This window comes from Colossoma macropomum, unplaced genomic scaffold (assembly GCF_904425465.1).
Source record: "Colossoma macropomum unplaced genomic scaffold, Colossoma_macropomum, whole genome shotgun sequence".
Classification (NCBI taxonomy): domain Eukaryota; kingdom Metazoa; phylum Chordata; class Actinopteri; order Characiformes; family Serrasalmidae; genus Colossoma; species Colossoma macropomum.
In genome coordinates, this window is record NW_023494795.1 from 42,259,368 (window position 1) to 42,283,546 (window position 24,179).

A 24,179-nucleotide genomic window follows, 5' to 3' on the forward strand; every position below is an offset into this window, starting at 1 on the left:
TAGGTGTTTCTAATAAAGTGGCCAGCAGGTGAAAGCACAAAGTGAGTGTTTCTAATAAAGTGGCCAGTGAGTGAAAGCATAAAGTTGGTGTTTCTAATAAAGTGGCCAGTTACTGAAAGCACAGGATGGGTGTTTCTAATAAAGTGGCCAGTTTCTGAAAGCACTGGGTAGGTGTTTCTAATAAAGTGGAGGAAGGTGTTTCAGTGTTTGAACTGGAGAGCGGAATCACATGTTGGTCCACTCAGAGGGAGCAACCCTTGTGGTGCTGTCCAATCAGATCAGAGCTGTGTGAGAAGTGCAGTCTCACCTGGCAGACGGCGGTCTCGGGGTCGCAGGTGCTGCTGTGGCCGTTACACTGACACCTCACACAGCTGCCAATGCCGGCTCTGGACGCTGGACCACCTGCTCGCACTGACAGCCTGTAGAAGCCTGCAGCACATTCCTACAGCACACACAGCAGAGAGCATCACGTTACTACACTGAAAATAAACTACTGATGGAAAATGATGTGTTCATAAAGTCATCAGACAATTCCTCCTAAAGTTCTGTTAAGCACTGCCGTGAATTTAAGGGGCAGGGGTCTAAAATGATGGGAGACATTTCGAGGGTCACGGGACAGTTGAAGAAAAAGTACATAGCTAAGTTGTAAAAGAGGTATGAGACAGTAATTATCATGGCTGTCAAATATAGTTTAAAACTCTAATTAAAGCCCAAAACTGACTGTTGTTTTGTTTATTTATAGTCGATAATGACAAAAAGAAAGACACACCAACCTGGTTTTTTACTAATAAGCTCCTTTTTTCCTTAATTATCATCATATTTAACATTATTAATGTATTTTTGGAAAGAAAAATGAAGAATTGAGAATCTCTACACTGAATATGTATCATATTCATATTATTATTTTAATTTTGACACATAACTAATAAACTATCAATGTGATAAGTACATAATTCATTTACCTGTTATTCCTGTTTAAGTTGGTGTGTGTGTGCTTCGGCCTCCTGGTGTTACTCTTTACTCTATTTATGTTTCTTTGCATTTATTTTATTGATATCTGATGATTTTGGAATCACACACACACTCATTACAGAGATAAGTGGTTTTAAACATTGTGCTTTCACAGTAGTGTCTCTACAGTTGTATGTAAAAGTTTGTGCACCCCTGGTCAAATGGCAAGAGGTTGTTTTATATGTAATTTTTCCCCAATACATTAAATTCATTAAATAAACAGTAATTGTATACTAAATGTGCAGAAGTGTGTCTCTGTAGAGGATGTGTTCACTTATTCACACTCATAAAATGAACAACACAGAATTTGACCAGGAGTGTTCAATGCATATGACTGTATATATATATATATATATATATATATATATATATATATATATATATATATAAACCTACTTTACTTTTAATGTAAGTCAATGGAACCAGAGTTTTCCAAGTCATTTTGGGCCGTTTCTTGTAGTCCATTCAAATATTCAAATTTTCTCAAAAACTGAAAAATGATGACACAAACTTACTCACTTAAATCAAAACCAAACATTCTGTATTATAAACATATTTGATTTACTTATTTCTCTCTCTCTCTCTCTCTCTCTCTCTCTCTCTCTGTATCTATCTCTCTCATTCTCTCAGAATTAATCGGGCCCATTTAGTCCTCCATCTGTTTATGGGGAACTTGCTAAACGGCTGTTTAAAAATACTTTATTAACTATGAGGCGGATCCCAGGAACAGCCATCTGTCCCCTTAAAGCTCGATCCAACCTGAAACTGAACAACACACACTCACACATGCAGCACACGGACCAGTCCACCAAATTCTGCAGTACCACAGTAAAAACTATTAAAAAAACAGAAAATATTCAGAGCTTCAATATTTATTGAAGAGTTATGTTCTGATCTATTCAGACTCACAGCATTAATAGAGATAGAAATAAAAGCTAAATATATACAAAATCATCATTTGTAGGGTGTTTCCTATTGGGAGGTGTCTGTCTCAAACCCTGACCCCTAAATTTACACTTGTGAAAATAAATACAAATTTTTTGTATGTTTAATTAAAAAATGTTTCTTTTAAATTGAACTTGAAAGATTTGAATAAAAAACCTTGAAAAAAAACACAGAGTTTTATTCTGTGGGCGGAGCCATGCCCCTGAATATTAGAGCAGGAAGTGAGGTTGCACCCCTGTCCCTCATGGCCACATGGTGAGCAGTTAGATCCCATTGTTTTGAAGTAAACGTGTCCCAAAGTCTGAAAATCAGAATTTTCACTACTAAAACACGTATTTTCTGCAGTTTTAATGAAAATTATGACGATTTTCTGTGTGAACAGCTGTTCGAAGCTGTGTTTGCTGGTCATATACTGGCTGTGTTTTTGAGTTCTGCAGAAAATTAGCTAAAATGGTCACAGAAACAGTCACCACTGAAACATCTGGTGAAGTTGCGGTAGTGTCATGGATGTTTTGGTACAAATAATTAGTTTTAATGAACATAATTAAAGGGTAATTTCTGAATAATTCAGTCATTGAGATGTAAATAAAGTCTTTCGGGGGTCCTGATGTCTACAGCACAAATATAGCCATTTTATTTACTACGCAAAACCAGTAGTGAACCTACACGAGTCCTCTGAGTTTTATATGGTTGATGATGGAAAAATAGTGGAAAATCTGAGCAAATAAGTTTTCTTTGGCGACTATTTTGCCTCACAACACCCTGCATGTATCCCTCCACCATGAATGGATTAAAATGGATTAAAATGCATCACAGAACTATTATAAAACAATTTCGTAGGCAGTGAATTCATAACCAGGGAGCTTTTACAGGTGGACATCTGGTTCCTATCACCACCTCTGTGAACAGTTCTGACTCTAGAATGGAACATTTCACACCAAACCACTCTGAATGACTCTGTTTACATGATAACCATTTAACCAAGTAGAATTTTTTGAAAAATCGGTGGAGTTCTCCTTTAAGGTATGGGGTCACTCAAAGCAAAAGGACTTTAGTCCAAAGTCCAAGACCAGTTAAAAGCCCCAAATGTGGTTTCAGCTCTGACTTTGAACCAGTTTGGTAGAATCGTCCATTTACGTAAATAGAGGTCACTTCTCTTTCTGTCCTCCTTCCTTTCTATTCACACTCTTAATGTTTAGAAAGATGGTTTTTCAGGGTTTTTAGTAAAGACAACATAAAAAGAAAACATTAAATGATCCTTTATGTGGTGAAATGGTTCTTCAGATAGCAGAACCCCTTTTAGTGCTAAATGGAACCGTATAAAACACATTCTCCATCAATCTGAAGAACCATTTCAGTATGCAAAGAACCAGTTAAGCATGCAAACTGCTCTTTGAGTGTTTATGGCTCTTTATAGAGCCACTACCTTTACGAAAGAACCCTTAAAGAACCATCTTTTTCAAGAGTGCATTTATCTGCCTAATGTAAAGATAAATGGTTGAGTGAATACAGTAGTGCTATTTATCATTTCACTACATATCAGTATTAGTAGTGTTTTGCAGGGATGTAGGCAGTGGGCTGGGGGTGGGTGAGTGGTGGGGGTTGTGAGTGGGGTGTGGTGGGGGGGGGGTGAGTCGGGTGGGGTGCTGATGGGGCTGCAGCATCCCAGATTTCAGCATTGTTTAACTGCAAAAACAGAAACATAAATACCAGAAACCAAAAGACAACCGGCTTACATAACGATGGGGACAGTGTGTGTTACATCACCTCACAGGACAGTCCAGAGTATCCCTGAGGACAGTCGCATTTTTCAATCTGGAACGCTCTCTCGCTCCCCACCGAGGGACGGCCCTCCTCCGCCACCTCCAGAGAAATCTCCGAAATCCTGAGGAAAACACAAAATAAACAGATGGCACGCTTTAAAGAGGAGCTCCACCGTTCTCCACCTGAGCATTTCAGCATAATTACATGGTTAAGACGTAAACACGGTCATTCAGAGTGGTCAGAATTGTTCACAGTGCTGGTGATAGGAACCAGATGTCCACTTCTAAAAGCTCCCTCAAAGAAAGTTATTATATCATGGTTATGAATTCACTGCCTGATGACTGAGACACTGTTTTACAACAGTTTTGAAAAGATTTTGGGCCTAAAATGTATAGTTTTTGTAGCTGGTCATGGCGGAAGGATACATGTAGTGTGTTAAAAGGCGAAATAGTCCCCAAAAGAAACTTTTTTCAGATTTTCCACTCTTACACCATCATCAACATTCCAGAAGACTCGTGTAGGTTCACTGGTGGTTCTGGATAGTAAATAAAATGTCTATATTTGTGTTGTAGTCATGGCGACACCTGGTTCCTATCACCACCACTGTAAAGACATCTGAACCATTTCACACCAAACCACTATGAATGACCTCACGTGAATTTGAGAAATTTGGAAATATTGGTGGAATTCCCCTTCAAGCAATCAGTGTCCCTGTTTTGTAAACGTGTGGGTTTCTCTAGTGTTGTAAATCAACGCTGAATCTCATGAGCTTTCATTTTTTCAGCTTTTTTCTTTGCTCCACGGATTCAGCCTGGCGCCGAACAGCGAGCAGCGTGCATATGGAGGACAACAGTGAACAAGTTGGGAAATCAAGCTCGCTGATCCCATTTGGGAACATAAAAAAGGAAGCGCAGAGAAAAGCCCTCTAAGCAGATAATCTGTTTTTATTCTATTGTGCTCGTCAGGACCTGCTGAGGGATTCGGCAACAAAACAGCCATAGAAAAGACTCGCTATTCAGAAAGAGCCAGAGTGAATTCGAGGATGAAGAATGGAGCAACACCTCATGAGATTTGGGATCTTTGTCTTATGTATGGAAAGAAAAAGACATGTAGAATTGAATAAACCAGCCGGTATCAGGTGTAGAGGAGGTGCTCAGGGGTTTATTGAAGGCCTATTGAACACATGTCTGAAAATTTTGGCTCAGTTTTAGTATTTACCCCATTAACACTGTTATTATCCAATTAATATTCTTCTTCTTCATCTTCTTCTTCTTATTTTTTATTATTATTATTATTATTTTGCTGGACTTTTGTCCGCTAACTTGTCTCGCAGTTTTTGAGATATGTTCAAACTGATCAGGAATGATGTGCTTGTGTACAGCTTTTTGATTGGAAGTACGTTTTTCATATAACCATCATTAAATAACAATTTTTTTCTCCATAGGAATGAATGGGCTACAAACGTCAACCAGATGCAGTTAACTGTGTAGGGCAAATATTGCAACCACCTAGGAACACACTAGAAACCACCTGGGATACCACAGCAACCACCTAACAACACCTTAGCAACCACTTTGGATATCATAGCAACCACCTAACAACACCCTAGCAACCACTTGGGATACAACAGCAACCACCTAGCAACACCCTATGAACCACCTGGGATACCATAGCAACCACCTAACAACACTCTAGCAACCACGTGGAATACTATTGCAACCACCTATCAACACTCTAGCAACCATTAGGGATACTATAACAATCACCAAGCAACACCCTAGCAACCATTTGGGATACAGTAGCAACCACCTAGCAACACCCTAGCAACCACATGGGATACCATTGCAACCACCTAGTAACACCCTAGCAACCACTTGGAGTACCATAGCAACCACCTAGCAACACCCTAACAACCACTTGGGATACCATAGCAACCACCTAGCAACACCAAGCAACCACCTGGGATACCATAGCAACCACCCAACAGCACCCTAGCAATCACTTAGGATGCCTTAACAACCAACGAGCAACACTCTAGCGACCACTTGGGATACCATAGCAACCACCTAGCAACCACTTGGTATACCATAGCAACCACCTAACAACACCCTAGCAACCACCTAGCAATACCATATCAACCACTGATCAACTCTTTTGCAACCACCTAAAATACCATAGTAACCATGTGGCAACACTCAAGCAACCGCCTAGCAACTGCTTAATCTGCGCTCTTTTCCAGTTATTTAATATCATCACTGTGCTAGATGTATTTAAACTTTGCAAGTATTGTAGTAAAAACATCACTGCAGACCTTCTGGAAGTTCTAGATACGTCCCTGACTGTGAATATGAGCCGCAGGCTAAGTGGATTTGGGTCAGTTGTTAGGAATGGAGAACAGCGGCAGCAGCTCCATGTCAGAACTCTTTACTGGAAGAGTCGCTGTAAAACTGATACATACAAGCTGTAATGAAGTTCTAGTAAAATTAATGCCTGTAAAGAGGTTCCAGTAACGTTAATATCAAGAATTTAGTTCTAGTAAAATTGATATGCAATACGAAGTAGTAATAACATTAACTTTCAGAATGACCCTTATTTAAAAAGCGTTGAGAAAATGACTGGAATTTATAAAATTAATGGAATACTATTACTATAAATAAATGATTACAGTATATAATTTATTATTTAACAACGTCTGGTTCACAAAAACGTAAGAGAACTCAATAATATTGAAGAACCCCTTCCAACGTCTACCTTACAACACCATCTAATATCACAGTCTGCTCTTCTGAGGAAACATAGTGTTAAACATGTTCAGTGAAATGTCTGAAGGGTAGCGAACCTGCTGTGTCTCATGATGTTGCCGTGCGAAGCTCTGATGAGAACGTATTCGACGTAGAAGAGAACGTCCATGAAGTCCTCGCGGTTCATCGGCCTGTTGTCCTGGTGCTTCCACTCATGCTGCAAAACAACCACAGTAAACAATAAACACATAAACGTCAGCCTTTATTCATCCAAAGCTTTAGGCTGGAAAGTAAATCATCAGGGAGAATTTCTAAGCGCTGTCCACTTGGAGGAAAGAGAAAGGACATTACGTACTGGACAGTCCTCAACTTCTGGATTCAATTATGCAGCTAACTGAGAAGACTTGAGGAGTATTTACAAATCAGGCTTTATCAGTAAAGCCAGAGGCTCTCATTAGTGATTTTGTATCTGCTATTGTGAGATAGGATGGGCCTTATAAAACCACACTGGTAAAAAAATCCAGTTGAACCTGATGAGAGTTTACGGCACATTATTAATTTATTAATTAAAATAACATTGATTTGGTCTGTTTGTGAAAAGCCACAGTATCAGATCTTGGGAAGTTATTTTTTAACCTAAATTCAGATGACATGTTCATCGTCATTCAGTAAAGCTTGTACAACCTCTTAATAGTAGCTATGAAACAGTTAATTTGTAGGCGGAGCCTGGGCAGATCAATTTAAGCCTAACTGGCCACTTTATTAGAAACACCTACCTTGTACTTCCACTAACTGGCCACTTTATTAGAAACACCTACTTTGTTCTTTATTAGAAACAGCATTTATTAGCCTTCCTCATTGGTCAGTCTCTTTTGAAAGCAAATCTATAGACTAGTTTTTCAGTGATGATATGAAAAATACACATTGATCAGGCATAACATTAAAACCCACCTCCTGGTTTCTACACTCACTGTCCATCTTATCAGCTCCACTGACCGTATAGTTGCACTTTGTAGTTCTACAGTTACAGACTGTAGTCCATCTGTTTCTCTGATACTTTGTTAGCCCCCTTTTACCCTGTTCTTCAGTGGTCAGGACCCCCACAGGACCCCCACAGAGCAGGTACTATTTGGGTGGTGGATCATTCTCAGCACTGCAGTAACACTGACGTGGTGGTGGTGTGTTAGTGTGTGTTGCGCTGGTCTAAGTGGATCATACACAGCAGTGCTGCTGGAGTTTAAACACCTCAGTGTCACTGCTGGACTCAGAACCAGCCAACAGCGTCCTGTGGGCAGCGTCCTGTGACCACTGATGAAGGACTAGAGGATGACCAACACAAACTGTGCAGCAGCAGATGAGCTATCGTCTCTGACTTTACATCTACAAGAGGGACCGACAAGGTAGGAGTGTCTAATACAGTGGACAGTGAGTGGACAGTGTTTAAAAACTCCAGCACAACACACACTAACACACCACCACCACCACATCAGTGTCACTGCAGTGCTGAGAATGACCCACCACCCAAATGATACCTGCTCTGTGGGGGTCCTGTGGGGGTCCTGACCACTGAAGAACAGGGTAACAATTATGCAGAGAAACAGATGGACTACAGTCTGTAACTGTGTGACTATGTATGCAAGAAAATGTGAGAAGTTTAATCCTAATCAACTACTTTAATTTATAAAATGTCCTTTCAAACAGATTAAGACCTTTTAAGGAGCCGCTGACCGACTGCTATCAGGATGATTCCTCAACAGAACAGCGCTCGTTTGTTTCCTGCCAAAGAGCACAGTGACCTCTGCTCTCGCCTCATCACTCATTTACTCAGAGTGCTGGACATTGGCGCTCCGCTGAGATTGGCTCACCTCTGTCATGTCAATCTCATGGCGGGTCAGCTGGCCGATCTGCAGCGCCCCCACATGGCGGACCATGACCTTGTCCCTGTTGGGGCCGCCCTTAATGATGACCTGAGGCTCGTAGGTGCTCCGGCCTGTTTCATCGCGAGCCTCGAAGTAGGTGGCGTACTTCAGTTTCCCACCGTAGGCAGTGATCTAACACAAATCAATAAACCAATCAAATCAATCAATCCACTTATCCAGGCAATCAACCTCATCAATCAATTAGAACAGCATCTATCCAATGAGCAGTAATTATTCTATATCGATCACATTATTTTAGAAATAAAATCAGCTTGTAAATAAATATATAATTTATAGTATCAGTTTCATATTTCTTTTGCCGTCATAAGAAACAAACAAAGGGTCAGAATCAGACCATGGACCCTCTGAACTGTTTGGGCAGTCTCCAGTAGTAAGGTTCGGTCAGCTCCTGTTGGACCAGGTCGGCATTGGCGATGATCTCAGGGTGCTGGAACGTCACCCCGAACGTGGTCTCCTTCACATTGTTCCTGTCCACCAGGGGGAGCACTGTCTGCTCGGGCATCAGAGTCAACTACAACAGAGGAAGAGAAGAACATACATTATTTGCTTATTTACGGTCAGTGTCCTGGTCAGGGATCGAGTCTAGTACGGTATTACATTCTCCTTTCAGTGTAGTATGTCTGTTCAGAAAGCTGTGTAGTTCAGGACTAGGCTTAATCCCAGCCTGAGAAATCAAGCCTTACAGTATCACAGCCTATTTACTCCTCACGTTAACATACGGATCGATAAACTTTGGCCAGACTGCGTTTACACTTTTCACTAAAATGCATCCACACTGTGACCAAATGGGATCCAATTGTCCTGGACACTTTCTTCGTCCTGGACAACATGAAGGCTCTTGGTTTGGAGCTCTGAAGATATTCATTCAACACCTGTATCACATTCATTCTGACCACCTCCTTGTTTCTACGCTCATTGTCCATTTTATCAGCTCCACTTACTATATAGGAGCACTTTGTAGTTCTACAGTTACAGACTGTAGTCCATCTGTTTCTCTGATACTTTGTTAGCCCCCTTTTACCCTGTTCTTCAGTGGTCAGGACCCCCATGGACCCTCACAGAGCAGGTACTATTTGGGTGGTGGATCATTCTCAGCACTGCAGTAACACTGACGTGGTGGTGGTATGTTAGTGTGTGTTGTGCTGGTACGAGTGGATCAGACGCTGGAGTTTTTAAACACCTCAGCATCACTGCTGGACTGAGAATAGTCCACCAACCAAAAATATCCAGCCAACAGCGTCCTGTGGGCAGCGTCCTGTGACCACTGATGAAGGACGAGAGGGTGACCAACACAAACTGTGCAGCAGCAGATGAGCTATCGTCTCTGACTTTACATCTACAAGGTGGACCGACAAGGCAGGAGTGTCTAATAGAGTGGACAGTGAGTGGACACAGAAAACTCCAGCAGCACTGCTGTTTCTGATCCACTTGCACCAGCACAACACACACTAACACACCACCACCACGTCAGTGTTACTGCAGTGCTGAGAATGATCCACCACCCAAATAGTACCTGCTCTGTGAGGGTCCATGAGGGTCCTGACCACTGAAGAACAGGGTAAAAGGGGGCTAACAAAGTACATCAGAGAAACAGATGGACTACAGTCTGTAACTGTAGAACTACAAAGTGCACCTATATAGTAAGTGGAGCTGATAAAATGGACAATGAGCGTAGAAACAAGGAGGTGGTCATGATGTTATGCCTGATCAGTGTATATAAACATTTTATTATTAGGAAATTTATCCCAATTCAGTAAATGAAGGATGGTCTCTGACTTTTGCACAGTATCGTAACTTAGAAAAACAGAACACAGAGAATGGGAAATATACAAAACTGGCCGGCGCAGTGTCGGACCCTGTTAGGGCCAGGATTCTGCCTTCGGTTTTGCATACGCAGTGAGAGGTGTGTGTGTGGGGCACAGAGTGGGACCCCCTCGGGGCGACTAAACCGCACTCTCCGAGTCAACATGCAATCTTACGACTCAGTGGCTCAGAGAAAATCTCCCACTTTCCCACAAAATGAACTAAAGGATTGCGGACGCGCTCCTCCCTCCCCGGCAAACAAACTTAGATTAACTTTTGGGCTGCAACCTTTATTTAATTTGTTTGCCGATTTCGGCTTATTCGCAAGTGTCCTCCAGCGCTGTTCTGTTGCACGCGTCTCCATGGACACGCCGCGAGCTGATGGGACTTTGGAGGATCTTGGAGGAAATCCTTATTAAAAACAAACAAGACCAGTGCAATATCTCTCTATTCTTTCTCCTCTGTTCTCTCCTTCCTCCCCAGACTGCCTCTATCTCCAGCTATCTCCTATTAGCTTCCCAGCCACGTATTTTTATGCACATATATTTCAAAAAAAGACTAAAATTGCAAACATTTGCATGGAAATTTGCACACTTTTCATAACCTTTTGCACAACATTTAGGTGCCCATCATTATGCCTTCATTAAACATTAACAGGTCAAGTTTGCTCAATGCTGATTAAGCAGTAACTAAAGTGAGTTGCCTTTATAAGCCCTTATTAAACCTCATCCAGCCAGTAGTAGGTAATTACTTGGCTAATTACTACTTTATAAAGCAGTAACTAATGTAAATTGTGCATTAAGCAATCATCGCGCTTATTTTAAACCTAATCAAGCCAGTAGTTGGCAATTAAGTGGCAGCTAATTACTACTTTATTAAGAAGTATCAGGTGAATTGCCTTTGTAAAGCCTTTATTAAGCCTTATCAAGTTAGTAGTTTGTAATTAGCTGGCAGCTAGTTACTACTTTATTAAGCAGAAACAGATGGATTGCCTTTGTAATGCCTTTATAAAGCAGTAACTAAGGTAAATTACCTTTATATAGCCTTTATTAAGCTTTTTTTAATCAAGTTATTGGTTGGTAATTTATTGTAAGCTTATTACTACTTTATTAAGCAGTAACTAAGGTGAACTGAGTAATTGTAATGCTCATATTAAGCCTTATCAATCCAGTAGGTGGTAATTAACTGGCAGCTAATTACTATTTTATTAATCAGAAACTAGAGAGACATTTTCCCTTTTTTCAGATATCTTTTATTTTGGTATTCTACATCATAGTACTGGATAGCCAGACAATTAATAGCTGCTGTAATTAACCCTTTATAAGGCTTAATTACAGCATTATGAGCACTCTGGAAAATCTTTAATTCACACTAGTTACTGCTTAATAAATGAGCACTGAGCAGAAAGTTAATTAGTAGTTATTGACTTGATAATGTTTCATGAAGACGTAATGATGGACACCTAAAATGCTGTGCAAAAGATTATGATGTAGAGGGTCGTGAAAAAGTATTTGCCCCTGTTGGACTTCTTCTATTGTTTGCACATTTATCACACTATTTTGGATTTTCAAGCAAAATTTAAAACCTGAGAAAACATAAAATACAGTTTTTAAATTAGCTCTTCATTGATTGAAGAAAAAAGTGTGAAAATGTGAAATATTGCCCCCTTAGTTCCTCAGTCAACCAACTAAGCAAATGTAGCTAGTAGAAGTAGGGTTAAATAAGCTAGACTCACTCACTACGAGACCTGTTTAATCTAAAGCATCGCTTGAATAGAACCTTTCCAGCAATGTGAAGAAGGCTAAAGCTGTGATCAAATATGTAAATATACTTGTTTGGTTGCAAATACATTTGTAAAGATCTGGGACTCCAGCAAACCGAAGTGAGAGTCATCATCTCTCAATGGAGCAAACTTGGGACAATGGTGAATCTTTCCCAGAAGTGTCCGACTTATCCAAATTCCACCAAAAACAATACGTCATCCAGGAAAACAGAAAAGAACCCAGACGGACATCTAAGGAACTACTGGACTTGATTCTTGATGACTACTCAAGACTTTTAGAATAATGTTCTGTAGAAAGTGGAACTTTTTGGAATATACGGGTCCCGTCACAGACAATCAGCAGTGAAACATGGTGGTGGTAGTGTGACGGTTTGGGGATCCTTTGCTGTTCTGGGCCTGGGTGACTTGCCATATTTGACAGAACCATGAATTCTACTTTATACCAGAAAATTCTATGTCCAGTCATCAGTCCGCGATCTGAAGCTCAAGCTTTAGTCAGTTATATAATTCATTTTATACAGTACAATACGTTTCAGAAACCATTTACTGTGACAAATATAATAGAGGAAATCAGGAAGGGGCAATTACTTTTTCACAGCATTGTATCATACACAACTATAAGTGCTGAAGAAAAGATATACTGAACAGCATTATGGGATAGGACAATAACTGGGAGTTAAAAAGTGTCAGTATTTTAATAAAATGGTTTTATTCTGATAAATAATAATAATAATAATAATAATAATAATAATATTGATAAAAATGTCATTGTTTATTAGTTTTGCCCGATATAAGTTTTTGGTCTTAAGTTAAAAGGTCTGTATTTGACTTTTTCACATGATGTTTTGAAAAAGGGGAGTTCAGCCCTTTGATATGATACTTTACTCCTCTGTTTGTGATGATGTGAAGCTGATCTCAGGCAGATGAGCTGTAGAGGGTCTGTGGGACAGAGAGAGGCGACGGAGAGGAACCCATGTTTTATTCACATTAACTGTTGCCCCAGTAACCACCATCCTCTCCGGAGGACAACACTACACACACACACACACACACACACACACACATATACACACACACACACACACACACACTCACGGTTAAACAAAATCATAACAATCATGCACACACACCTCACTAAACCCCACACACCGTCTCCATAGTGACAGCAAGCATTTCTACTCATAAATGACTATAAAGCCGCAGGGACAGTTTAGTTTCTAATTTAATCTGTGTAGAATACCCAGCCTGCTGGAAAACCAGCTTAGACCAGCATCAATACTATGCTGGTCTAAACTGGTTTATACTGGTCTGTGCTGTCTGGTGCTGGTTTGTGCTGGTCTGGTGCTGGTTTACACTGGTCTGGTGCTGGTTTATGCTGGTCTGGTGCTGGTTTATGCTTGTTTATGCTGGTCTGGTGCTAGTTTATGCTAGCTTATGCTGGTCTGGTACTGGTTTTTGCTGGCTTATGCTGGTCTGGTACTGGTTTTTGCTGGTTTATGCTGGTCTGGTGCTGATTTTTGCTACATTATGCTGGTCTATTGCTGGTTCATGCTAGTATGTGCTGGTCTGTTGATGGTTTATGCTGGTCTATACTGATCTGGGGCTGGTTTATGCTAGCTTTTGCTGGTCTGGTGCTGGTTTATGTTGGTCTGGTGCTGGTTTATGCTGGTCTGGTGTTGGTCTATACTGATCTGGTTCTGGTTTCTGTTGGTCTGGTGCTGGTTAATGTTGGTCTGGTGCTGGTTTATGCTGGTCTATACTGATCTGGTGCTGGTTTATGCTGGTCTGGTGCTGGTCTATGTTGGTCTGGTGCTGGTCTCTGCCGATCTGGGGCTTGTTTATGCTGGTCTCTGCTGATCTGGGGCTGGTTTATGCTGGTCTCTGCTGATCTGGGGCTGGTTTATGCTGGTAAGTTCGAGAGGCATGTGTTCCCTGTGGATGTGTTAACTTATTTACATTTTGATAAAGAACAAAAACATGGAGTTTGACCGGGGGTGCCAAAACTGCTGCGTGTGTATGTACTCACCCTCATGCGTATGAGCCCCTGAGCCTCAGTGCAGGATTTGCTCATGCCGAAGCAGTAACAGTGGCTGCAGCCCAGAGGGTTACTGACACTGAGTCCAAACCTCCCAGCCTTACAGGAGCCGCACCGCACGCCCTCCACATTAGCCTGAGAACACACAGACACATTATCGGTTACTATAGATACATTTTGGAACATTGCTGTGAGGATTTGATTGAGCATCAGTGAGGTCAGGAAATTATGTTGGAAGATCAGCTCTGGATCACTGCAACTCATTCTGAAGGTACTGGATGGAGCTTCATCACTCCAGAGAACGCTGTTCCACCGCTCCACAGCTGAGATCGATAGATAGATAGATAGATAGATAGACTGATTAATCAGTCAATAGATAGACAGACAGATAGACTGACCAACAGACAGATAAGTGCATAGATGGACAAATAGGTTTGTGTTTAATATTACACATTAACCCCTTAAGTTACACGTTTTAGCTGTAGTGAGATGTTGTAGCTGTAGTGAGAAGTTGTAGCTGTAGTGAGACATTGTAGCTGTAGTGAGATGTTGTAGCTGTAGTGAGAAGTTGTGGCTGTAGTGAGAAGTTGTGGCTGTAGTGAGATGTAGCTGTAGTGAGATGTAGCTGTAGTGAGAAGTTGTAGTGAGAAGTTGTAGCTGTAGTGAGAAGTTGTAGCTGTAGTGAGATGTAGCTGTAGTGAGAAGTTGTGGCTGTAGTGAGAAGTTGTAGCTGTAGTGAGAAGTTGTAGCTGTAGTGAGAAGTTGTGGCTGTAGTGAGAAGTCGTAGCTGTAGTGAGAAGTTGTAGCTGTAGTGAGACGTTGTAGCTGTAGTGAGATGTTGTAGCTGTAGTGAGACGTAGTAGCTGTAGTGAGAAGTCGTAGCTGTAGTGAGACGTTGTAGCTGTAGTGAGATGATGTAGCTGTAGTGAGACGTTGTAGCTGTAGTGAGACGTCGTAGCTGTAGTGAGACGTTGTAGCTGTAGTGAGATGATGTAGCTGTGATCAAAAGTTGTATCTGTAGTGAGATGATGTAGCTGTAGTGAGACGTAGCTGTAGTGAGAAGTTGTAGCTGTAGTGAGACGTCGTAGCTGTAGTGAGGCGTAGCTGTAGTGAGAAGTTGCAGCTGTAGTGAGACGTAGCTGTAGTGAGACGTAGCTGTAGTGAGACGTCGTAGCTGTAGTGAGACGTTGTAGCTGTAGTGAGATGATGTAGCTGTGATCAAAAGTTGTATCTGTAGTGAGATGTTGTAGCTGTAGTGAGACGTTGTAGCTGTAGTGAGACGTTGTAGCTGTAGTGAGACGTTGTAGCTGTAGTGAGAAGTCGTAGCTGTAGTGAAAAGTGTTCATGCAGCTGTCATTGGTTCAGCGTGATTGATGTTCACTCTGGCGCTGTATGAGTGAGAGACCTGAGCTGACCTGCAGACGATCTATCAGCCCTATTTTTAGCTCCAGAGCTTTACGTTCACAATAACGGACTCGTGCAGCCGTCAGCAGAACTCAGAGCAGCACAAACATGCTCAGTTTGACCCAAATGACAGTGTGTGTGAGAAAGAGGCCTGAGGGACCGCACAGTGGACGCAGCCCCCCCCCTCCATCACACTCACCCACACTGTATGAGGCAGATTAGGACAGAGAGAAAGAAAGGAGAAGGAGTGTTTTGACAGCCTGACTCCACTCATACAGTACGAGTCTTTCAACTGCAGTGTGTGTGTGCGTGTGTGTGTGTGTGTGTGTGTGTGTGTGTGTGTGGGCAGCGTGACGAGCTGCACTGCTACACACAGACAGGCCTGTCACACACACCAAATAACACTGTGGGTGATGGCTCTCATTAACAATGACACACACACACACACACACACACACTCACACACACACACACACACACAGACGCACACACACACACCTTTCAGCACACTCCTACAGACAGAAGGGGACTGAAAGGCTCAAACACTGTTAATGTTACACAGATTCAACAGTGCTGGGCAGTAGTGTGTGTGTGTGTGTGTGTGTGTGTGAGAGAGTGAGTGAGTGTGTGTGTGTGTGTGTGTGTGTGTGTATGTGTGTGTGAGAGAGAGTGAGTGTGTGTGTGTGTGTGTGTGTGTGTGTGTGTGTGTGGTTTCTATTAAGAATAGTGTAGAATAGATCACAGTGTATCGTATTATATAATATTGTACTGAATTGAATCATGACAGATCATATTATATTGTATTGTGTCAAACAGTATCACAGATATAAAACGGATAGTTCTGGTCCTAAAATCTGATTGGCTGAGCTGAGTTCAAAGCCGTTGTAAAACCCACTATATACACACTCCTATGACGCCTCACAACAACTGAACTGTATCACTGCACCACGAAAAACCCTTGTGCTGTTAATGAATAATCTGACTCTAATTTGGTGACCAAAACAAGCTTATAAAGCAAAAGTTCCTGCATTAAGCAGTTCTGTGTTATCATATGTTCATTGTTATACGACAAAAGGTTAAAAAGTTCATGAAATGACTGCCTTAAACAGCGATGGGCGACCCATTCAGCAGTCCACGGTTGCTTGGCAACAATACCATACTCTGAAGGAACTACATTTCTTGGCGGAATACTTGTTTATGTTGATTATTATTAATAATTAATTATTTTCTGAAAAATTCTGTGTTTATTATATTTTATGTTGGCTGCCTTTTATAAAGGCAATAAGCCACTTGAGGCCGAGTGTTGCTGTGATTTTATCACAGAGAAGGAAGTTTTACTTCGCTACACGTCGTGCCTAATAACACCCTTCCCTGCGATACAATCACAGTGACGCACAGCCTCTCGTGTCTTATTGCTTTATTATGAAATTGTTTCACAGTGTATCTTATTATACTGTATTTGTGTATTTTGTGACCTCAAATAGAGAGTTTAAAACTGAGCGCTGTGATTGGAGGAGCTCAAATAGAGTGTTTGAAACTGAGCGCTGTGATTGGAGGAGCTCAAATAGAGGTTTAGAGCGTGATGTCAAATAGAGCGTTTAAAACTGAGTGCTGTGATTGGAACAGCTCAAATAGAGCATTTAAAACTGAGCGCTGTGATTGGAGGAACTCAAATAGAGTTTAAAACTGAGCGATGTGATTGGAGGAGCTCAAATAGAGTGTTTAAAACTGAGCGCTGTGATTGGAGGAGCTCAAATAGAGTGTTTAAAACTGAGCGCTGTGATTGGAGGAACTCAAATAGAGTGTTTAAAACTGAGCGATGTGATTGGAGGAGCTCAGATAGTGTTTAAAACTGAGCGCTGTGATTGGAGGAGCTTAAATAGAGTGTTTAAAACTGAGCGCTGTGATTGGAGGAGCTCAAATAGAGTGTTTAAAACTGAGCGATGTGATTGGAGGAGCTCAGATAGTGTTTAAAACTGAGCGCTGTGATTGGAGGAGCTCAAATAGAGTGTTTAAAACTGAGCGCTGTGATTGGAGGAGCTCAAATAGAGTGTTTAAAACCGAGCACTGTGATTGGAGGAGCTCAAACAGAGTTTAAAACTGAGTGATGTGATTGGAGGAGCTCAAATAGAGTGTTTAAAACTGAGCGCTGTGATTGGAGGAGCTCAAATAGAGCGTTTAAACTGAGCGCTGTGATTGGAGGAACTCAAATAGAGTTTAAAACTGAGCGATGTGATTGGAGGAGCTCAAATAGAGTGTTTAAAACTGAGTGATGTGATTGGAGGAGCTCAAATAGAGTGTTTAAAACTGAGCGCTGTGATTGGAACAGCTCAAATAGAGTGTTTAAAACTGAAAGCTGTGATTGGAAGAGCTCAGACAGAGTGTTTAAAACTGAGCGCTGTGATTGGAGGAGCTCAAATAGTGTTTAAAATTGAGTGCTGTGATTGGAGGAGCTCAAATAGAGTGTTTAAAACTGAGCACTGTGATTGGAGGAGCTCAGATAGTGTTTAAAACTGAGCGATGTGATTGGAGGAGCTCAAATAGAGTGTTTAAAACTGAGCGCTGTGATTGGAGGAGCTCAAATAGAGTGTTTAAAACTGAGCGCTGTGATTGGAGGAACTCAAATAGAGTGTTTAAAACTGAGCGCTGTGATTGGAGGAACTCAAATAGAGTTTAAAACTGAGCAATGTGATTGGAGGAGCTCAAATAGAGTGTTTAAAACTGAGCGATGTGATTGGAGGAGCTCAGATAGTGTTTAAAACTGAGCGCTGTGATTGGAGGAGCTCAAATAGAGTGTTTAAAACTGAGCGCTGTGATTGGAGGAGCTCAAATAGAGTGTTTAAAACCGAGCACTGTGATTGGAGGAGCTCAAACAGAGTTTAAAACTGAGTGATGTGATTGGAGGAGCTCAAATAGAGTGTTTAAAACTGAGTGCTGTGATTGGAGGAGCTCAAATAGAGCGTTTAAAACTGAGTGCTGTGATTGGAACAGCTCAAATAGAGTGTTTAAAACTGAGTGCTGTGATTGGAACAGCTCAAATAGAGTGTTTAAAACTGAGTGCTGTGATTGGAACAGCTCAAATAGAGTGTTTAAAACTGAAAGCTGTGATTGGAAGAGCTCAGACAGAGTGTTTAAAACTGAGCGCTGTGATTGGAGGAGCTTAAATAGTGTTTAAAATTGAGTGCTGTGATTGGAGGAGCTCAAATAGAGTGTTTAAAACTGAGCACTGTGATTGGAGGAGCTCAAATAGAGTTTAAAACTGAGCGATGTGATTGGAGGAGCTCAAATAGAGTGTTTAAAACTGAAAGCTGTGATTGGAAGAGCTCAGACAGAGTGTTTAAAACTGAGCGCTGTGATTGGAGGAGCTCAGATAGTGTTTAAAACTGAGCGATGTGATTGGAGGAGCTCAAACAGAGTGTTTAAAACTGAGCGCTGTGATTGGAGGAACTCAAATAGAGTGTTTAAAACTGAGCGCTGTGATTGGAGGAACTCAAATAGAGTTTAAAACTGAGCAATGTGATTGGAGGAGCTCAAATAGAGTGTTTAAAACTGAGCGATGTGATTGGAGGAGCTCAGATAGTGTTTAAAACTGAGCGCTGTGATTGGAGGAGCTCAAATAGAGTGTTTAAAACTGAGCGCTGTGATTGGAGGAGCTCAAATAGAGTGTTTAAAACCGAGCACTGTGATTGGAGGAGCTCAAACAGAGTTTAAAACTGAGTGATGTGATTGGAGGAGCTCAAATAGAGTGTTTAAAACTGAGTGCTGTGATTGGAGGAGCTCAAATAGAAAACTGAGCACGATGAGCGTTTAAAACTGAGCGATGATTGGAGGAGCTCAAATAGAGTGTTTAAAACTGAGTGCTGTGATTGGAGGAGCTCAAATAGAGTGTTTAAAACTGAGTGCTGTGATTGGAGGAGCTCAAATAGAGTGTTTAAAACTGAGCACTGTGATTGGAGGAGCTCAGATAGTGTTTAAAACTGAGCGATGTGATTGGAGGAGCTCAAATAGAGTGTTTAAAACTGAGCGATGTGATTGGAGGAGCTCAAATAGAGTGTTTAAAACTGAGCACTGTGGTCGGTTACCTTGCAGGAGCACTGTCCGTTCCGATCGGCACAGGCACACAGACCAGTGTCAGAGTCACAGGTGTCTGCAGTGGATCCGGCCAGTGTGCAGTCGCAGGAAATGCACTGTGGGAAATTGCGGAAGCCCAGTTTGCACTCGTTGCATTTCTCTCCGCTGAACTGATCCCGACACATACAGCAGCCCGTGTTTATGTTGCACTGCTGAGAGACCGAGCCGAACACATCACACCCACACAGCTGCAGAGAGAGAGAGAGAGAGAGAGAGAGAGAGAGAGAGAGAGAGGCACTGGTCATTAGACTTCTTTTGAGGGAACGGACACGTTTGTGCTCAGAGTTCTTAGTTCTTTTATAGTTGCTGTTCAAAGTTTTCAGAACACTGGATGAAAGAAAAACAATGGTACCTCTTTCTTCTACAGTCCCTTAAGTTGTGAGATATTAATGAGGTCAATGTGAGACGCAAATGCCAGTATTACACTCTTTAAAAAAAATGGTTCTCCAAGGGTTCTTTAGTAAGAAATTGGTTCTGTGTAGAACCATGAACACTCAAAGAACCATGTGCATGCTCTCTCGTTGCATGTTGAAATGGTTCTTCAGACCGATGGAGAATGTGTTGTATATGGTCCTATATAGAACCTTTTTGAAAATGATTCTATACAGAACCAAAAAGAGTTCTACTGATGTTGCAAGCTTAACAATAGCAGAACCCGTTTTAGTGCTACACAGAACCACTTTCAAAAAGGCTCTATGTAGAACCATATACAACAAATTCTCCATCAATCTGAAGAACTATTTCAACATCAAAGAGAGAGCATGCACATGGTTCTTTGAGTGTTCATGGTTCTATAAAAACCTTGTCTTTATCAGTTATCAGTTATATTGGTGCACATCAAAGTGACCCATTAAACCGCAGGGGGCGCTCTCACAGTATTTAGAACTCACAGTTTATCAAGCTTTAATTTTGTTTTGAACTTTTTTTTACAAAAGTAACAGCAGCTTAACTCACATTTTTCACATTGTTTTCATTACATGTTTATGTTTCAGCTGTGTGTGTGTATGGTTGGTTGCTAGGCAACAGATATGACAGCTGATTGTTGGCTGCGATCGAGTAGTTTAGGAGTTACCTTGCAGCCGGTGGTGATGTCATGCCCCCAGTGGTTGGGGGCGCACCTGTCACACCTCTCTCCGACTGTGTTGGGGGGGCAGATACACTGTCCTGTGGTCGAGTCACAGTTATTCCCTACGTGAGAACAATGACAGGCTGAGAGAGAGAGAGAGAGAGAGAGAGAGAGAGAGAGAGAGAGAGAGAAAGAGAAAGAGAGAGAGAGAGAGAGAGAATGAGAGAGATTAATTACACACTCAGGTGTTTGCACCTGTTACAAATGTCACCGGATGCACTTCTACACTGACTCATTACCTCCTCCACTCCTCCATCCATCATCAGAGTCAGAGTGAGTGTGTGTGTGAGTACGTGTGTGTGTGTGTGTGTGTGTGTGTGTGTGTGTGTAAACATGTGCAACATGTCTTCAAACTGATGTAACACTAAAACTGCAGCAGGTACTTCCACCAACATCTGTAACATAAATTAATTTCCAATCTTCAAAATTAAAACAAATATACTTCTGCTCTGAACCTACTTTGGAAAAATGTACCCACCTTGTGCTTCCACTAACTGGCCACTTTATTAGAAACACCCACCTTGTACTTCCACTAACTGGCCACTTTATTAGAAACACCTATCTTGTGCCTTCACTCACTGGCCACTTTAGTAGAAACACCTACCTTGTACTTCCACCAACTGGCCACTTTATTAGAAACACCTATCTTGTGCTTCCACTCACTGGCCACTTCATTAGAAACACCTACCTTGTGCTTCCGCTAACTGGCCACTTTATTAGAAACACCCAACTTGAACGTCAACTAACTGGCCACTTTATTAGAAACACCTACCTTGTTCTTACATTAACTAGACACTTTATTAGAAACACCCAACTTAAGCTTCCACTCACTGGCCACTTTATCAGAAACACCCACCTTGTGCTTCTGCTAACTGGCCACTTTATCAGAAACACCCACCTTGTACTTCCACTCACTGGCCACTTTATTAGAAACACCCACCTTGTGCTTCCTCTAACTGGCCACTTTATTAGAAACACCCACCTTGTGCTTCAACTAACTGGCCACTTTATTAGAAACACCTACCTTGTGCTTTTACTAACTGGCCACTTTATTAGAAACACCTCCTTATAGCTCCACTGTGTATGTGAATGTGATGTATGTTACTGTAGCTCATCTGCTGCTGTAGTTCATCTGCCCTCCTCTACCCCAGTCATCTTTGGTCAGTTTCTGTGTTAGTTTCTTGGTTAAAAGCTCCTAAGGGTCAAAGGTTAAACATGTTCTTACGTGTGCATCCTCCCTCCTGGAAGTTGAAGTGTCCCGGAGCGCAGCGGTCACACTTCTGTCCAGCGACTCCGGGCTGACAGCGGCACTGACCGCTCTCGCTGCAGTCAAACGACTTGGAGCCAAACGAGTTACAGTGACAGGGTATACAGCCACGGCCGGCCTGCAGGTAGGTCTCCGGCTAAACACACGAACAAAAACAATGTTTGAGTGAAGGACACGGAGCTCTACAAACCTGCGCATTCCAAACGCTAACATGGCCAACAACGAATGAAAGGACAGTGCTCAAAGGTTTGCGGTCAGTGGTTTCATTCATGCAAAGCCAGTTTCTTTGAATATTTGTGTATAAAATGATTCTGTGATGAAGTTACTGTCTTACAAGTTTCAAACCGTTTGTAGGAACCTGTGAAAATGAAAACGAGAAATTTGTCCATCATGAAGAACCAACTTATAAAGGCACTGACCTCCACAATGCCTCACAATGACCGATAATCAAATCTCGCCAATTTAACGGATACAGTATTTTTGTAACAACAAATTCTAATAAACAGAAAATTATAGCTTATTATTTAATAACACTTCCAATCGTATTTTACACATCCGAACTTTATGTTGCTCCCAGAATACTGTAAACGGTGAACAAAGTAATGATTTAATTTTTGGTGTCTAGTTTACGGCATTTCAATCTACACTGTATGAGTTATGACTGAAAAACAGTTATTATTATGATATATGACCCTAAACTTTTGAGTGGTTTAGCATAAAGGCATTTGATAAATGTTAACGTGGCTAACAATCAATGGAGCATGAGTGCATAGTGCTAACTTGGCCCTGGGTTTTGTTCATGTTTCTCTGTATGTTACAGTATTTCAGCTGAAAAATAACAGTAGTGAGAAGTCAACTGAGTAAAAAAGGAGGAATAGGTGATACAGTGAGTGATTCTGACTGAGCACCACATTCTCAAAACCAGCACACACACAATCCAGCGCAAACCAATACAACCAGAACCGAACCACAGGGGTAAGCAGGCTTAAAGCACAGCAGAACCAGACCAAACCAACCTGGAAACACTGGAACCAAAGCAGAACCACACCAGATTAATTCAGTTCAATAAGGCTGCATTTACTTTATTGTGCTGTGTGTGTAGAAACCAGTTAGAGGTTCATGCAGAGATGCAGTTACTCTGTTTACAAACAAACCCAATCTCTCTCTCTCTCTCTCTCTCTCTCTCTCTCTCTCGCTCTCTCTCTCTCTTTCTCCCTGTCTCTGTTGCTCTGCATTCCCCCCCTCTCTCTCTTTCTATCTCTCTCTGTATCCTCTTTCTATCTATCTTCTCTCTCTCTCTGTCTTTCTTGCTCTGTATTCTCTCTCTCTCTCATTCTGTGCTCTTTCTCTCTCTCTCTGTACTCTCTCTCTCTCACACACCCTCTCACTCTCCGTATTCTCTCACTCTGTCTTCTCTCTCTCTCTCATTCTGTGCTCTTTCTCTCTCTCTCTGTACTCTCTCTCTCTCACACACCCTCTCACTCTCCGTATTCTCTCTCTCTGTCTCTCTCTCACTCTATCTCACTCTGTATTCTCTCTCTCGCTCTTTCTGTCTTTCAGTATTCTCTTTCTCTCTTCCTCTGTCTTTCTCGTTCTATACTCTCTCTCTCTCTCTCTCTCTCTCTCTCTCTCTCTCTCTCTCTCTCCTCTACTTCTCTGTGATTGACAGTAACCCCTCTGCTGAGAGCAGGTGCACCGTTGGGGCCGCAGCCAATCAGAGCGCTTCCCTGCCTCGGCCCGTTAGCGTCGCCCCGGAGACGCCATATGTGTGCCATCTCCCATCGCCAACCGCGCACATGCACACACCTGCTCAGTCACCACACACACACACACACACACACACACGCACACACACACACACGCACACACACACACACACACACACACACACGCACACACACACACACACACACACACAGAATCTCATTAATTTATCTTTCAGCTTTTAGACAAACTGACAAACAAAAAACGTAAAAAATAATGTTTAAAAGTCTTTGTTTGAAAGAGCAGCGTCTGAGTCTGAGAGCCGATCAGTCTTCAAAGACCGGAGAGAGAAAGCTTTAAATAAATAATCTTCAGAAGAAGAAACAGAATACTAATTATTCCACACACAGGAGCTTTGAGCTTAAATTAGCCTGAATCTCTCGCTGCTGCTGTGACAAACGCTCGCTACATTAACGACGGCTAATAAACGGCCCTTTAACTCAGACAGACAGAGTCAGTCTGAGA

The 24,179-nt window shown here is 41.7% G+C and overlaps 1 protein-coding gene across 1 annotated transcript in view; it reads right to left on the reverse strand.

Moving 5' to 3' along the window:
* lama2 (laminin, alpha 2) overlaps window positions 1-24,179 on the reverse strand; it is a 253,651-nt gene that overhangs the window by 74,020 nt on the left and 155,452 nt on the right. The window contains exons 22-30 of the mRNA XM_036582814.1: window positions 21,909-22,086; window positions 20,630-20,766; window positions 19,509-19,745; window positions 14,014-14,157; window positions 8,736-8,912; window positions 8,327-8,512; window positions 6,560-6,678; window positions 3,724-3,841; window positions 308-442 (exon numbers count right to left, since the gene is read on the reverse strand). Coding sequence (XP_036438707.1) covers window positions 308-442; window positions 3,724-3,841; window positions 6,560-6,678; window positions 8,327-8,512; window positions 8,736-8,912; window positions 14,014-14,157; window positions 19,509-19,745; window positions 20,630-20,766; window positions 21,909-22,086 — 1,431 coding nt within the window. The remainder of the gene's footprint in view (window positions 1-307; window positions 443-3,723; window positions 3,842-6,559; window positions 6,679-8,326; window positions 8,513-8,735; window positions 8,913-14,013; window positions 14,158-19,508; window positions 19,746-20,629; window positions 20,767-21,908; window positions 22,087-24,179) is intronic.